This window comes from Podarcis cretensis (genome assembly GCF_951804945.1).
Source record: "Podarcis cretensis genome assembly, chromosome: 7".
Classification (NCBI taxonomy): Eukaryota; Metazoa; Chordata; class Lepidosauria; order Squamata; family Lacertidae; genus Podarcis; species Podarcis cretensis.
In genome coordinates, this window is record NC_137176.1 from 43,125,519 (window position 1) to 43,142,308 (window position 16,790).

General features: G+C 43.0%; 1 protein-coding gene across 5 annotated transcripts in view; it reads right to left on the bottom strand.

Moving 5' to 3' along the window:
- Positions 1–16,790, bottom strand: part of GNAL (G protein subunit alpha L) — a 172,619-nt gene that overhangs the window by 112,430 nt on the left and 43,399 nt on the right. The window contains exon 1 of one of the 5 annotated variants that reach the window (XM_079982952.1): positions 6,078–6,681. The exons of the other annotated variants lie outside the window; for them this stretch is intronic. Coding sequence (XP_079839078.1) covers positions 6,078–6,666 — 589 coding nt within the window. The 5' untranslated portion in view covers positions 6,667–6,681. Of the gene's footprint in view, positions 1–6,077; positions 6,682–16,790 lie in introns of those variants that run through there. 5 annotated transcript variants of the gene reach the window in all.

Genomic DNA, 16,790 nt, shown 5'->3' on the forward strand with positions numbered 1-16,790 from the left:
TAACCCGCAAGCCTGGCACCCCCCCCTCCACAGTGGGCGGCGACCCGGCGGCTCAGATCGGATTCACACAGCAGTGAGAGAGAGTGAGTGAGCCAGGTAGGGGCAGAGAGCTGCGAGTGCAAGCACGCCCCCCCAAATGTTGCGCCCGGTGCAGCCGGCCCCCCTGCACCCCCCACGCTACGCCACTGCTTCCAGGGACCACATTTCAGAGGTAGTGGGGCCAGAGACTAAAGCTATGAATGTAAAACTGTACTTTTGCACAGAAGGCTACTTTCTGCACAAACTCACACACCCCTCTCCATCATCCATTCAGGCAAGCAAAAGGCATCATCAGAGTTCAAATAAAAGTTCCAGACAGGAAGACACATTCATGGAGGGTTCAAAGCTGGGTCAGTGAGAGACGGATGGTTTGGGAGCAGGTTCAGCCTAGATTCGAAAGAGACTTGAGGACCAGGAAAATGGTCTGGAATGCCACATTCAGCTTCCAGGGCCTGAGCTTTCCCAGCTGTGCTGTAGAAAATGAAAGCACATTCAATGCAAAATTACTAGAGACAAGCAGGCCAGGGAGATGTAAATGGAACAGCGAGGGTGGAACCTAAGGTTGAAGACATCTATGTAGAAATGCCAAAAGACACACAAATGAATACAGGTAAAAATATAAAGACTGCAAAGGATAGGACATATTCTTGATAATGTCAACAGAAAGGGGAGAGGAATTAGGAGAATTAACTTCAAGGGAATTTATAAAATCCAAAAAATGATGTTGTAAATGCAGAAATGTCAGTAGCCTATGCAAAAACTTTGACACCTTCATGTGAATGTAGGCTGGTTGCAAGCTCAATGGCATTCCAGTCATGGACAAATGCAAGATGATAAGAAGGTGGCATAGTCAAATGCGAATGGTTCCCGTCTTCGATACATTAAAAAACTTATTCATTCTGGTCATTGCCCTTCTTCAACTGAAACTACCTTTCAGGGCTTTTGCATATCTCTAAGCTGTAATTAATGTAAACACACACACACACAATTTTTACATTTGCTTAGCCGTTTGTTAAAAGGCTTTTTCCTCAACAAGCCAATTTTAACACACAAAATAAATACATTCTAGGGCTTTCCAAATTGAAGATTTTAGTTACCATGAACAGTTTTTCAAATGTCTTTGTAGAATGGGAAGTTACCAGTAATTAGAAAATGCAAAATGGCTTTTAGCTGGAAAAGAGAGTGCTTAACACAATCATTTTACTATCTCCACATTTGTCAGAAACAATGTTACTTTTACTGTAGCAATACTGTGTAAAATTACCCAGCCATGGAATCCTAAATATATCTACCCCAAAACAAGTCCCACTAAATGGGACTTACTCCCAAGAAAGTATATGTATAATTGCTGCCTTAAAACATTCCTTTTTCATTTTTATTTTTAAAGATTTTAAATCTATACATGATTTGTTTAAATAGTAATGTATTATATGCAACAAGTAAACAGATAAAATATATTTCATGCTATATTTTGTCTAACAATTTAAATGTATCTATTTCAGGAGATGAAATCATCCATGAACTATACTGTAACACATCTCTGTAAGGCAACTGTAGGGTAGCTTTAGAAAGTGGCTCCCTGCGTGGAAAAGGTTAATTAAAATTTTACAAGATCCAGCTCTGGCAGAAATGTTTACAAATGCATCCAATAAAGGGAGGTAGTATCATTCAAACAGTAATGATACTTGCCAGCTATATACATGACCAAAGAGCAATGAAAACTGCCATTACTTTACATGTGTAAATAACAGTAAACATGTACCGGTAAGTTGTTTTCCTACCTAATCTGCTGTTTGATAGTTCATACTCTGGAACTCAGTTCAGCAATCTAGTTTTCTTTTACTTTCTAAAATGTAGAATATTATTTACACTGCATGACTGTTCAACATAACTGATGCCTGCTTCCAATTAAATTATTGGGGTGTTATAACTTATGTAACCGCAACAGTATAATATTATGAAGGAGGTATTAGCAAAGTTAGGATAACCCCAAGGTTTGCAGAAGTACAAAAATTATTTAGAAAAACCCCTGAGAAACAGAAGCCAGCCCCAAACAACCCAACAAGGATTGAGCATGCTTAGTGGCCACAGAATGATAACTGACTGGGAAGAAGGGAGCCCTGAAATGGGGGAGGCATAGGCCATTTCCTACTCTATACTGAGAAGCTACTTTTGAATGACTCACAGGGACAGATAGGAGAGCTGCCTATAGAAATCAATACAGATATGAAAATTTTAGCTCAGAGTGAATGACCTGCAGCACAATCCCATTCATCTCAATGCAAAAGCAGGTCCCTTATTCCTAGGTGGGAAATGCAGCCAATAAAATCTTCACTTGGAAAAATGCAACTGAACTAAACATGTGTTAGTGAATGTGCAGTACCTAATGATTACTGATCATTTCAGCTTAATTTTGTGCATGTCTGAAAATAGATGTGTATTTCCTCACTTTAGGGGCATAGTGTCTGCCAACATTCACAAAAGTATACATGAAAGCCAACATTCACATGTGGGGAAACCCAGTCAGATGGACGGGGTATAAATAATTAAATTATTATTATGTGAATACCAACATGCACCAGATTTCAGATATTCCATAATATATATACACCAAGATATTTATTATTATTATGACCAGAAAGTCATCTTGTTCACATCTCCTGCCACTTGAATAGGGCCACACATCTGTCTCTCAAAGACATTTCCACACATGCTCAGTAATTATGCACCACAAAGAGTAGGTGCATCCCAATTAAGCTGCCTGCAGCAAAGATATTTATACCCTGCCACACATTGTCAAATGAGAAGAAAGCACCATTCAATCAGATAACAGGGAAATTATTTTCCAAGCATAACATGGTAACTAGTTCAACTAAGAGACTGGTTCAAACTCATTATCTTATCAAAAAACATTTTCCACATCAGAAACGGATTAGCCACAACATTCCATTCCATTGTAATTCCTCAGGGAGCAAAAGCAGTTACTCTAACAAGGTTGGTAAAAGAAAATGTGTCTCACACATAAAAGAAAAACAAAGGTGAATTTTGGAGAATATTAACACTAAACAATATCACATATACTGCATATATGTATCATTATAATACTTGGTCAACATGCAGAATCTGACTCTAAAGCAAGTAAGATTACCAGAGGACTCAGGCCCAACCCACTGCTGAAGCAGGGTGAAGGACTGGTCTTGAACAGCAGAAACTCAAGTGGTAGCACCCACCTCTGCTGCCCCCCCCACCTCTGCCACCAGGGAAGAAGCAGTCCTCTCCACCACATTCCAATGGTACATTCAATTCCTTTTCCATCTACACCCTTATCTCCCACTAAGTGGCTGCTCCATAGCAACATCATTTCCAGAAGACAGGCAGGGGCAGCAGAAGCAGCTATCAGTAGTACTGCACTAATGGCAACTATTCTTGCTTTTATGCAGCTGCCATGGCAGTCTCCATGTGAAACAAGGATTCAGTGTGGATGGACAGGTAGGCCACTGTTCTTACCATCCTTTAATGCAGCCTTCCAACACCATCCCAACAGAGTTGTTCCGTCTGGCCTTTGGCGTGGAGCCAATTTGATTCCCTCCCTCTCTTTCTTTTCTCTTTTCCTTCTCCTCCTGCGATGAGGCTACATATTAATATTTCAATATTTCAATGTTGTATTTTAATTTTGTTTTTAAGTTGTATTCATTCAACTTGTTTTTATTATTGCTTGTAAGCCGCTCTGAGCCTGGCCTTGGCTGGGGAGGGCGGGGTATAAATAAAAATTATTATTATTATTATTATTATTATTATTATTATTATTTATTATTATCCCAGAATTAATTAGGACAGTCCAATATGCTCTCTCTTCCTCCTTGGAGTGAAACATACATTTAAAGACACATACTGGATATGGTGGTGGTAGTGCATGTGGTGGGGTGGAGCTGCCCTCCTGACATAGGTGTCACTGTTGTTTATATGGGGCAGGGCCAATCCAGTGGTCCCACCTGTGCAACCGCACAGCCCCAATATTGCCACTGCCACATCCCAACCATGTAATTGAAGCTGGTGTCAGGAAGGCTGCTGTACTTCACCACACACACTACTACTGGGGCATAGACCATATTATGGAGTTAGCTGCTAACCTTGGAGAAAGTCTTACTTTCCATCAATCAGCTGTGTGGCTAATTCTAAACCTGCTCTATTGACTTATCCATCATCCACATAATTGGCTGCATCACATACCCTTTCACAACTCTCCAAAGCAGCAGTGGAGCAGCCATCTCAATTTTTAATTTGCTTGGCTTTCACAGTGTAAGTTAAGTGCTTAAAGAATCACACTTTGAAACTATTACTAGTCAGAGACCGACTGTCAGGATTTTTCTGGTTACCAGCTAATGAGTACTACTGTGTGTACTACAAACTTCCAGACAATAACAGAGCCTATGCTTTATTTTTAGAACAGATCCTGTTTTGGCAGTCACCTCTGGCACATTTGCAAGTTGAAGTATTTTTAACATATCTATTTCCTTCTTAACGTTTATGGGGAAATCTGCTGGTTATATGCAATTCTGGATAAATAGAAGAAAGTAATGTACAATCTAGCTACTGTTCAATGGTAAGACATACCATTCTATATGTAACAGAAATTAAGGAGTTCTAATCTTACTTTGGGATTCCTCAGGAATGCAAATACCCATTTGCTACTCAAAAGAATAAACCAGATAATTTATTTCTTCAAGGAAATCAGATGTTTCACTTAACTATCCCTAGAGTATTAACACTGTAAACGCAGCAGTTATAATGAGGCTCTAGAGAACTAATAATTATTAATTTAGAAATCAGCAACAAGTGCTTGATATTATTCAGAAAAAGAACTTACCTTTTACAATTCGAGAATATTTGATTATTCAGACACTTCACATGGGGTCTTTCCCACCCACACCCCCTTCTGCCAAGGCCTACTCTGATGCCATCGGATAAATTCTCTGCAAAATATAGGTCTTGTCTACTGCTAAACTTTAGGTCAGGTTTCTTTGCAGTTCTGAAAAAAAACCTTTCACTTTACATACACAGCATAGAACAGTGAGCTTTTTGCTAGAGATACCAGAGTTAGTTTCACAACAACTTGATGCTTATCCAGAGGTACCTCTATTAAACTCTGCTGGAGTATTGCTCTCTGTTTCTAACACATACTTTTTATTCTACAGGCAAATCTGAAGAACAAGATGTAAAAGAATCCAACACTATGTATTCTCAAAACTCTCTTCCAATCTTCTTCAGCGTTTTAGGGCTATAAATAGAGGCTATAAATTGTAGCTTTAATCCTTCTATGTAGTGTTCATAAATTCCTCATCTTTCCATAATTACCTAGTCCATTATTGTCTTGCATTTCCATTGGCTCACTCTGAGTCATAAAATCATACCACCTCATCTCCAAAGGGCCGAAGCACTTGTGTCCAGTAGCAAAAAGGAAACATCCTCATTAATAGATTCTAGCTGCAACATTTTTTATTTATTAGCAGCGAAACATGTTCGCAGTCTTGAAACACCAACACAAATGTGCTTTTATTTTTTATTATAGCAATACAGCAGGCACAGGCACAAGGAGAAGCAGAGAAACGTTATGATTTCTACACTCCTGCTCAGAAGCAACACCTCCTGTTCCACATTATAGTACCACTTTCGTAACTGAAGAGAAGAGACGAAGCTAGGTCATTTGGAGGAGAGGAGAGCCGGAGAACTGGGATGCAGAGGGAGGAGAGAGCCGGGAATTCAGAGGGAAGACAGAAACACGTAAAAGGGATTGGACAAATGCAAGAAATCAGTACAGGAGGGATGTACAAAACCCGAGAAAAGATGTTTTTATAAAGAGGTAGGAAAAGAGTTGCTAAGAGAAGGAAGGCTCGAGGTTTGGCAGGCACCCCTCGGTTTCTGAAGAGCGCCCTCTGCCCCGGGGCTACCCCCCTCCGCTACTGCCACGGGGCCACCCCTGGGGGCCGCCGAAGCCCAACCTGCGCGCCGAGGCGAGGCAGGGCGGGGGCGCTACGTACCCAGCAGCAGCAGGCGGTGCGTCTGCTTGTATTCCCTTTTCTGCTCCTTGAGCGCCCGGTCGATGCTCTTGCTCACGCGCCTCGCCTCCTTCTCCGCCTCCCGCTCCTCCAGGCGCAGCTTCTCCCAAGGTCTCTGCAGCGCCAGCGGCTGCTGCTTCGCCGCCGAGCCCGACTCGGGCTTGGCCTGGGGCGCCGCCACCGCCGTGGCAGCTGCGAGGGGTGGCGACGGCCCCCGTTGCCGCTGCCGCCCCTTGTGCTTCTCCGCGGGAGCCGCCCCGTTGCCCGCTCCGTTCTGCAGGAGCAGCAGCGGCCCGTCCAGCTCCACCGCGCGCGCCTTGCCGCCTTCCGCCTCCCCGCCGCTGCAGATGCTGCCGCTGCCGCCGCTTTTCCCCGCGCTCCTTCCTCGTTCTCCTCCCGCGGCCGGGGCTCCGGGCAGGGGCGGCTGCGGCCGGGCCAGGGGCTCCGCCGTGGGCGGCGGCGGCGGCGGCGGCTGTTGCTCGGTCTCTGAGGTGGTGGCGGCGGCGCTGGAGATGGAGCCGCCTCCGGAGTCGCCGAAGAGCCTCGGGCGCAGGCTGTAGCACAGCCCCATGTCTCGCGGAACCCACCAGCTGAGCGCAAGAAGGCGTCCGGCAGGCAGCGGCTCTCAGCGCTTGCCGCGGTCCCCGCGCGTCAGGGCCGCGGAGGGCGCGCCAGGCAGCCCCTCCTCACAGCCCCGCCGCTGCTGCTGCTGCTGCAGCTGCTGGGCCATGTTGCATTTTCTTCGCCTCTCTGCCCTCCTCCTCCGGGCAAGCGGCTTCGTTTGGGCGGCAGCGCCAGCGGCAACTCGCCTCAGATCACCTGACACGGACCTCCGCCGCCGTGGCTACCTTACCGTAAATACCCCAGCGCAAGCCCACCACCACGCAGCTCGAGGTTACCGAAGGTCTGGAAGGGGGCCAAGGCGCGCACGCACGCACGCACACACGTGTGTGTATGTGGTGTGGACACACACACGCGCAGGATCCTCGTTTCCTCTAAGCAACCCCCTCTCTCCTTGAGACAGCGGCAGGGACAACCCTGCCTTTCCTCAGGCGGTCCCTCCTCCTTCGCAAATACAGCCATTTACTACAAACCCTTTTTACAGGCTGAATGGCCCTCCCCAGCTATTAAAGCACTTGGATGTTTATTGCCACAGCATATAACCGCCCTGAAAGTGATCAGCCTCCACCCACTGTGTTGCCTATCTTTTTGTTTTGTTGGCCATCTCTGGTATGGTAGTAGTTACTGCACATTCTCACTCTCAATTGCAATGCAAATATACTGATGTGGTTGAGTGCACATACGGAGAGGTCTGGCCTTTTTGAAACCACACTCTTCTGATTGTGTGGAAGAATCTGAGATTTAAATGGCTTCAGTAAGTGGCTCTTATTACCTGAGGTCAACAGACCCAGCAGCCTCTGTGCCAACTAAAGACATGAGAGTAGATGGTAAAAGCTACTTTTCTGACACTACATTTCTCAGTGCATGCCATGAAACCCGCTCATTATGCTCTTTGTTATAATGTTGGGATGGCCAGACATGAAGGCAGGTTTTGCAGCACTTGGGATCTTCTATGCAATTTGCTAATAAAGAATGGTAGAATATGCAGTTCTACCATTACAGAAACATCCCCCCCCACTAGGTCACTTCTTATCTTTATTTATTTGGAGAGATCACTTGCTGACACCAGGTTTTCTTTCTGGGTAGGACAGATCAATGGCATGCCATTGGTTCTAAAGGATGCCAACATCTTCATGGCTGACACTTTCCCAGATCCTCCTCCCAAAATTCCTCTATCTGAGAAACATCATCACCTGGACTCACAGATAGGAGGCACTTGTGCAGTTCTACATGACAAACCTAGAAGACATGAGAGACTACAACACGTCACTGACAGCTCCTAATTAAAACCATAACACTTCTCTCTTACAGGCCTTGGGTGACATTCCTGTATTTAGTAACATACAGTCCCTCAAATTAAAACACATTCATCAGCAACAACAGGCCACATAACTTGGACCAGACCGCATGGCAGGTTCAGGTGCCAGTTCTGTCCCATATCTGCTCTGGCAACACAATTACAGGACCTAATAATGTCATCCACAACATCAGGGGTTCATTTATTTTCTCATCTTCCAATGTGTTGTGTGCCATCACCTGCCAGCAACACCCTTCTGCATTCTGCAAAGGACAAATATGACAGTCTCTACATGAAATAATGGACACAAATCTGACATTTAAAAAATGGCAGCACCAAAAAGCCAGTGGGGGGACATTTCATCCTCCCAGGACACTCTATTACTGACCTTAAGGTGACCAAGCTGGAACAAAGAGAAAACATGAAACTGCTAAATTACCAAGAATCGCAAGTAATGCTATTACTTGTGGACTGAACTGAAGCAATTAATTTTCATAACAGTACAGTATATGTGTTAATTGACTTAAAAATGCCAGGATCTCTGTGTTACAAACATAAGCCTTTTTGGAGAATGGCTACCTTTCATGGAATTATCACTGTCTGTAGAAGAAGAAGAAGAAGAAGAAGAAGAAGAAGAGGAGGAGTTTGGATTTGATATCCCGCTTTATCACTACCTGAAGGAGTCTCAAAGCGGCTAACATTCTCCTTTCCCTTCCTCCCCCACAACAAACACTCTGTGAGGTGAGTGGGGCTGGGAGACTTCAAGGAAGTGTGACTAGCCCAAGGTCACCCAGCAGCTGCATGTGGAGGAGCAGGGAAGTGAACCCGGTTCACCAGATTACGAGTCTACCACTCCTAACCACTACACCACACTGGCTCTGTACATTTCTGCATCTCATTTTCTTCTGACCTCAGTGTTTACATCTGCCTCCCTCTAAAAGAGAGAGAGGGAGAGAGAGAGAGAGAGAGAGTGTCACACAAAGATGCAACTCAGAATAGCACTAAATGCATCTAATGAAGTGGACTCTAGTCCACAAAGCTAGTTCTTAGTAATCTAAATACACGAGCTAAAAATAAAAATCCTACTTCATTTTGTCAAGGTAAGAGAGAAAATATACTAATATGCATTTGAACATTCTAAATAATAAAGCATTAATGAATGTTTACTCTACACAAATCGATCATTTGCTGAAGATTGGCACAGCTAAGTTTTCTCCAGGATGCAATTGTGGAAATCAAATTAAATCATATGAAGGTCAACAGTTCAAAACTGCACTTCAAATTAAGGAACAGTTAATGGCAGAAAAATGAGGGAAAGCACAGGAAATTAATGATAATCGGTCTAAATGTAAGAGAAAGAGATAACTGACAAAATACTGCAACACAAATAATGAAGGGCATAAGTACGGTAATATTTTACCCTTTCCAAAATACGTATGTAACATTTAACCAAATCTAAGTTGGCAAATCGATGTTGGTAATAGTAATACAGTACAGTGGTACCCCGAGTTAAGTACTTAATTCATTCTGGAGGTCTGTTCTTAACCTGAAACTGTTCTTAACCTGAAGCACCACTTTAGCTAATGGGGCCTCCTGCTGCCACCGCGCCACCGGAGCATGATTTCTGTTCTCATCCTGAAGCAAAGTTCTTAACCTGAGGTATTATTTCTGGGTTAGTGGAGTCTGTAACCTGAAGCGTCTGTATCCTAAAGCGTATGTAACCTGAGGTACCACTGTAAAGAAAGACAAGACTATTGCTCTAGTTCTGTAGCTAGAGCAATAGTCTTGCTCTATAGCAGGGGTCAGCAACCTTTTCCAGCTGTGGGCCGGTTCACAGTCCCTCAGACCATGTGGGAGACCGGACTGTATTTTTTTTTGGGTGGGGAGGGAATGAACAAATTCCTATGCTCCACAAATAACCTAGAGATGCATTTTAAATAAAAATACACATTCCACTCATGTAAAAACAAGCTGATTCCTGGACCGTCTGTGGGCCAGATTGAGAAGGCTGTTGTATTGCCACCTTGGAACATCAGGCATCTGCATGGGTTCTGCCATGTAGGAGAGGGCACTTGGGAATGATGGCGGCAACCATCTGGGTCAGAATGGTGTCTGTATACTACTAGAAGCCCTGGTCTGTCTCTTTACCCAGCATCAAGTAAAAGCAGGCAGTCTTAGTGATCTGTCTAATGATGTAATTAGTGAAGTGGGGAGGACTACAATCCAGCACCTTTATGGCAAATAAGATAGCACAGTCAGATTGTGGATGCACTTTTCTGAAGACCTATAAGCCCTACTTATCAGCATGTGATTAGGGCTTCACTAAATAAGCTCTGCCCCCAGACATCTGGGCATGTAATGATTACTTCAGAGTACAGTGGACGCTCGGGTTGTGAACGTGATCCGTGCGGGAGGCACGTTCGCAACCCACAGTAGCGCTTCTGCGCATGCATGAGCGCCAAAACCCGGAAGTAACCCATCAATACATCGATAGAAAAGAAAAGACATGTCCCTCAACACAGGGGGTGGACCTAGTCAGGGGCATGGCTAGTTCATGTAGCCCTATGCTCCATTTATCCATTGGTCTCAGTGTGAGCAATAGCTTCTGAATAAGACTATAGCAGAAGAAATACATGTTTATTCCATGCTGAATTGTATTCTGAGGCTGGAATTGGAAAAAAAAATAGATTTTAAAAGTTAATTAGTATGAAATGTTGTAGCTTCCTGGGGGTAAATGGCATGAGAAGTCACCATATAATCCACTCAATCTATGTGATTACCAGTTACAATTTTTTATTGCTGTAGCATGGGTACCCATCCATGCCACAGCAATTTGTATGAATAGTATCTTAGGCTGGGATTCAGGAGAATAAACACACACACAATTTTCCCCAGAGTATCATTTTCAGAAGCTGATCCCAGAATACCCTAACTGCTCTTTAAACTCTCCAATAATAATTTGAAGATTAGTCATAAAAGCATTTTAGAGGAAACTTGTCCTGAAGCAATGCATTCTTGCCTAAATCCTTTGTTTAAACTGCTCTCATGTCTAATCTCTTAAGTGCATAGACTCCAAGAATATGAGGGAATTTTTCATAAACTGCTCTCTTCATGGCACCAGTTTTAAATGGCACTCCACACCATAGTCAGACAACATAGCTGTTCCTGAGCCAGGATATCCTGGCACCAGTTGTCGATGCTCCAGTGACCTCCCAACTGGACTACTATAAAGGTCCTCTAGGTAGGACTGCCATTGAAGATGGTCTTGAGGCTGCTACTAGTGCAGAATGCTCAAGGTGCTAGTACTAGCATAAAAGGTAAAGGTAAAGGGACCCCTGACCATTAGGTCCAGTCGTGGCCGACTCTGGGGTTGCGGGGCTCATCTCGCTTTATTGGCCAAGGGAGCCGGCGTACAGCTTCTGGGTCATGTGGCCAGCATGACTAAGCTGCTTCTGGCGAACCAGAGCAGCGCACGGAAACGCCGTTTACCTTCCCACCGGAGCAGTACCTATTTATCTACTTGCACTTTGAGGTGCTTTCGAACTGCTAGGTTGGCAGGAAGTACTAGCATATAGGTTAGCAGGAAGTACTAGGTTGGCAGGAAGTACTAGGAAGTACTAGGTTGGCAGGAAGTACTAGCATATAGTTATCTAAATGGCTTGGGACTCAGGCACCCAACAAAGCCCAATAACAACCATATGAAACCCTGTGTTCAGCAGGTAAGACCTTGTTGGTTGTGCTGCCACTGGGGGAAGCCTGATTGGCGCTGACCTGTGACAGGACCTTTTCAGTGGTTGTTCCCCAGTTGTGGGATGTCCTCCCAACTAAGGTCCACTAGTACCCATTATTAACTTTTAGGAGGAATTTGAAAAAAATTATTGTTTATCTAGGCCTTTGGTGGTTGAAGAATACTATTCCGTGCAACCCGTGAATCACTGCATGAAAGTGCACCGTGGAACCCCGACTTACGTACGGCTCTACTTATGTATGATTCCAGTTACGACCTTCAGTAGGTGCTTCGACTTATGAACTTTCCTCTAGATACGAATAGAGGCCTTGCCAGCAGCCTGGAGCTCGCCTGGCCGGCTGTGGAGCAGCACTGGGGCCTCCGCCGCCGGGGAGAGGCCTCCGGTTTGCAGGAGCTCACCCTGCCAGCTGCGGAGCAGCGCTGAGGTCTCTGCTGCCAGGGAGAGGGCCCCCATCCCACCCCCAAAGCTGTGGAAGAGGTGCCACCTGCAAGAGGCACAGCAGGGCGCACCAAAGCCTGCCAAGGAACTAACCTGAGGAAATCCAGAGAAGAACCTGGCCAGGCAAGGGGAAAAAAAGTGACCCTGGCTGAAGTGAATCAGCTCTTTACTGACCCATGCCCCACCCCCAGCTTGTAGCCAGGTAAGGCCACCCACCCACAGTTCACGTAAGAAAAAATATTTTTTTTAAAATCTACCATACTGTCTTATTTATTTTATAGTACAGTACATTGATTATTGCCTTCAATTTATGGATCTATGGTCTCGTTAAACAGTAAAATCTGTGTTTTTATGGTCTTGTTAAACAGTAAAATCTATTGTCTCGTTAAACAGTAATATTTGAGCCAGTGTGGTGTAGTGGTTAGAGCAGTGGACTCGTAATCTGGTGAACCAGGTTCGATTCCCTGCTCCTCCACATGCAGCTGCTGGGTGACCTTGGGCTAGTCACACTTCTCTGAAGTCTGTCAGCCTTACTCACCTCACAGAGTGTTTGTTGTGGGGGAGGAAGGGAAAGGAGATTGTTAGCCGCTTTGAGACTCCTTAGGGTAGTGATAAAGCAGGATATCAAATCCAAACTCTTCTTCTCTTCTTCTTCTTCTTCTTCTTCTTCTTCTTCTTCTTCTTCTTCTTCTTCTTAAATTGCTGCTTTAGGGGGTGTTTTTCATCGTCTATGAAAAAGGTCACCTCTACTTATGTACGTTTCTAGTTATGACCGGACCTCCCGAATGGATTATGGTTGTAAGTAGAGGTTCCACTGTTTTTAGATTTATTTATTTTTTACTGTAACTGTTTTCAGAATGATTTAACTGTTTTACATTGTTTTTTTAAGTTCTGGATGTGTTTGCAATCCTGGGCTGCTTTGGGAGGAAGGAAAGGATATAAATTCAATAATGAAAACTGTTGTTGTTGTTAATGTAAGGCAGTCAGTTACGTCAAGAGCTGTTGAGAGTCCTAGTAAAATAAAACAGGATTTTTGCACCCCTGCTGAACTACCACCAGGAAGGTCCCCAAAGAGATGGATGGCCCAGGTCAAATCACACACACTTCCTACTTGTTCAGATCACTGCAGGGTTCTCCTAAGCACCCATTTTAAACTTTTAACTACTGTAATTTGTTTAAAGATTGGCTAGCTGTAATGGCAAAGCATCTGCCTTGCAGGCACTCTCCTAGACTGCATTGCCCAGAATGCATTGTTCTGAGGAATGAATTTGTGGTACGTAATTGGAAATTATAGAGTTAAAATACTGTCTCCCTGTATGGGTTGGAGCTAAGTTTCTACTCTTTGTTTGTTGTCAAGGTTACTTTCACTTTCCCGTGTAGTTACTCTTGTTCTGGGGCTATAAAGTGAGCAACTGTGCCTTACAGTAAAAATACAGCATTGGTCTGAAGACACGCCCAGCTCATAATCTGCACTTAGTGTGTCATGTCCAAATCAAGATGAATGCAAGTGATTTTATGTGTGCAATGTTTAACAAACATGCCACAGAAGCTGCAGCTAATTCCTTCTTCAAGCAACTCTGACCTTCGTTTTATAGCCCATAAGCCACCTGGAGTAGCTCAGCTGGATGATAGCTCATACAATGGTGCCTTATCAGTATCACTGCCATAGAAAAAGTCGTCAAGTTATTTCAAGTAAGTCTGGATTCACATGAGATTTTCTCCATCTGTATTTCAGTCATCTTTCAAGTCTCATTGAGGTAATTCTGTATTATACTAATTGAGGTCGTATTAAAGTTGATGCATCTCAAGCTAACTGTGAACTTTTCATGCCATCCTCTCTTTACTTTATTGCTTTCTATTCAGAAATTTTATCTGACCACCACAGTGGTACCTAACATTAAGGTATTGTTGTATATGAAATAGAAATATTTCAATAACATTTCTATTGTTGATTTTTAAAATGGCATTTCCCAGTTTCTAGAAGACACTTGCAAACAACAAAGAATAGAAAACCCCTAAAAAATAGAAAAATAAAGCATCTGGAAATTTCCTGACACAAAGGAAATCACACATTAGTAAATGAATGTCAAGCCTGATTTTTCAAGGTGAATTGTAGTTGTGCTAGGCCTTTAGTAACAAAAGGTGGCACTGTTGGCTTTCAAATGGGAAAGAATAAATTCTTACTGCACAGAACAAATGCTTTAGCTGGTGCAAAATGTATGTCTTTCAGTTATTTACATTCTACTGTAAAGTAAACATCTGTTTTAAAATAGCTATCTAAAAATGTATGCTATAGCAGTAAGATTATCAGCACACGTTTACCAAAATGTAAGTCTCGTGTTTGAAACGATTATTTCTCAGTAAAGCAGTTTAGGACTGTAAGAGTATCTGTTTTCCAACATTTAACTCTTAAGCAAGGCATTTTAGATTGCAACTTAGTTTTTGTTGTATTAATGTGAAATAATCTTAAGAGTAACCATGTGTCCAAGCTGTTAAGGACCCTGAGGACTAAGGTGACTTTAGGGGCTGCCCGTCTCCCACCTCTCAGGGCTATTTGGAAACCGGTGTGCCTGCAGGAGGAGGATGTAAGAAAAGAAGTCCAGGCCAGGGAGCTCACACCATTGGTTTCTGAGGAACATCAGTGGCCTGGCCTGAGGCAGGTAATATTGGTCCAATATATTTTGCTGTCTGCAGCAGAGCCCAAATCTCTCTTATCCCAGGTCCCTAGCTAATATAACTGTACTATTCACCTATTCTTCATTTAATGCCACCAAAAGCACATCACTTCATGCTGCTGCCTGGCAGGGCCAGCCTTTGTGGAAAATGTAAAAATAGGCCTTCCATGTCTTCCCTGGGGCTGCTTGAAGACCTTGGTGCTTGAGGGAAGGCCAAGAAGCTCATGCATGCTATCACCTTCTGAAGGTCCCTGCTAATCCTGTAGCAAGCCCTGTGAACAAAAGGAATCACACCTACAACACCTCATACACTTTTACAGGCTCTTGCTAACAGTCAAGACAATAGGCCTTTGGGTTCAGATGTATACCATTTCTATGGTTCCCATCATAGTTTAAAGTAAATAAGGTCCTTGAATTCACATGACTTCATAGATCACTGCTTGAACGAGCTGTGTTACTCTCACTTCCATTAAAACTGAACCATTAAAATAGGCTGTGTTTGCTTGCTGATGCAACGGAGGTTCCGCTTTCAAATAAACAGTGTCTATAACTCACAGTGAATTGTCTATTTGTTCTGTCTCTGCGTCTTACAATTTCTGGGAATTAGTCTCATTTGTTTATGTAATACTTGCCCTTCACTAAAAATATTACTAGACCACTTCCTTCATCATTTGAACCTGAACTTTTAGAACTAAATAATTCCCTTTCAAGAGCTAATAAAAACTAATTATGATTTCGAGTTTCTGAGAATTGGAGCTATTTTTTCCTAAAGCCCTTTTCTACTGAGTTGAATTGTTAACCATACAATTCCACTCCAGGTAACCTCCAATGAATGGGATTTACAGTTTATGAGAAGAATTTCATACCAGTGATCTAAACCCACAGTTTTCAATGTATCAGACTAGTGTACAAATTGGAAACAACACAGCTTAAATCATCACCTAACTAGTTTGTGGAGTGCATTTTTGTATGCTATTTTTCCTAATGTATACATTGGTATGCATACTTCACCCAAATATATGATTTTTTGGTACACATTATGTGACTGGAGAATTGCATTCCAAAATCGGGAAAAACATGAATTTTGAAGGATGGCTGTGTTTCAGTTCTTGTGTTGTTTTGTAAAGTGTGAATTAGGTAGGTTCGCTTTTAAATGTGAGCTGAATCAAATTTCTGCCCCATTCCTACCCTAGATAGAAAAAAATGTTCTTCTGAATGACATAGACTTGCCTTGGTATGGGCTGTGATTTTTCACAATGCTCTGCAGGCATAATAATAAAGCCACACAAAAAAGCCATACAAATGCATTAAGAAGGCCTAGGATTCTGTACAGTGCACTGCAGGCCTCTATCTATCTATCTAGCTATCTATCTATTATCTAACTATCATCTATCTATCTATCTATCTAGCTAGCTATCTATCTATGCACTGATGGTTATTGCATTCAGATTGAGTACAGATGATTGTTTTGTTGTTGGTATTATTTATGTACTATTTTTCTTTATTTCACTTCACTGTCTTTATTTTTTAATTTTATTTTCTTTGTTAAATTTGCAGATTTCCTGAACCCAGTACACCGTATGTGAATTGGTACCCTCTGCCCTGCACAATCTATTGGCAAGAACTGCTGCCTATGTATGTATATTAACAAAGCCTAGTCTACCTCACAGGGCTGTGATTATGATTGATTTGATTTCTGACATGCCCCTCACCATAAATTCTCAGGACTGATTGCAACAATATAAAATTCATTTTAAAAAAAACAGTTTAAAACAAATTACAGTTAACACTTGAGCCTTAAGGCTTCAATTCTATACACTTGCTCCCGGGTATGCCCTACTAAACTTAAAGGTGCTTACTTATAAGTAGATCTGTTGTATAGGACTGTATTACACATGCCGTTTTGTTGAGGCAC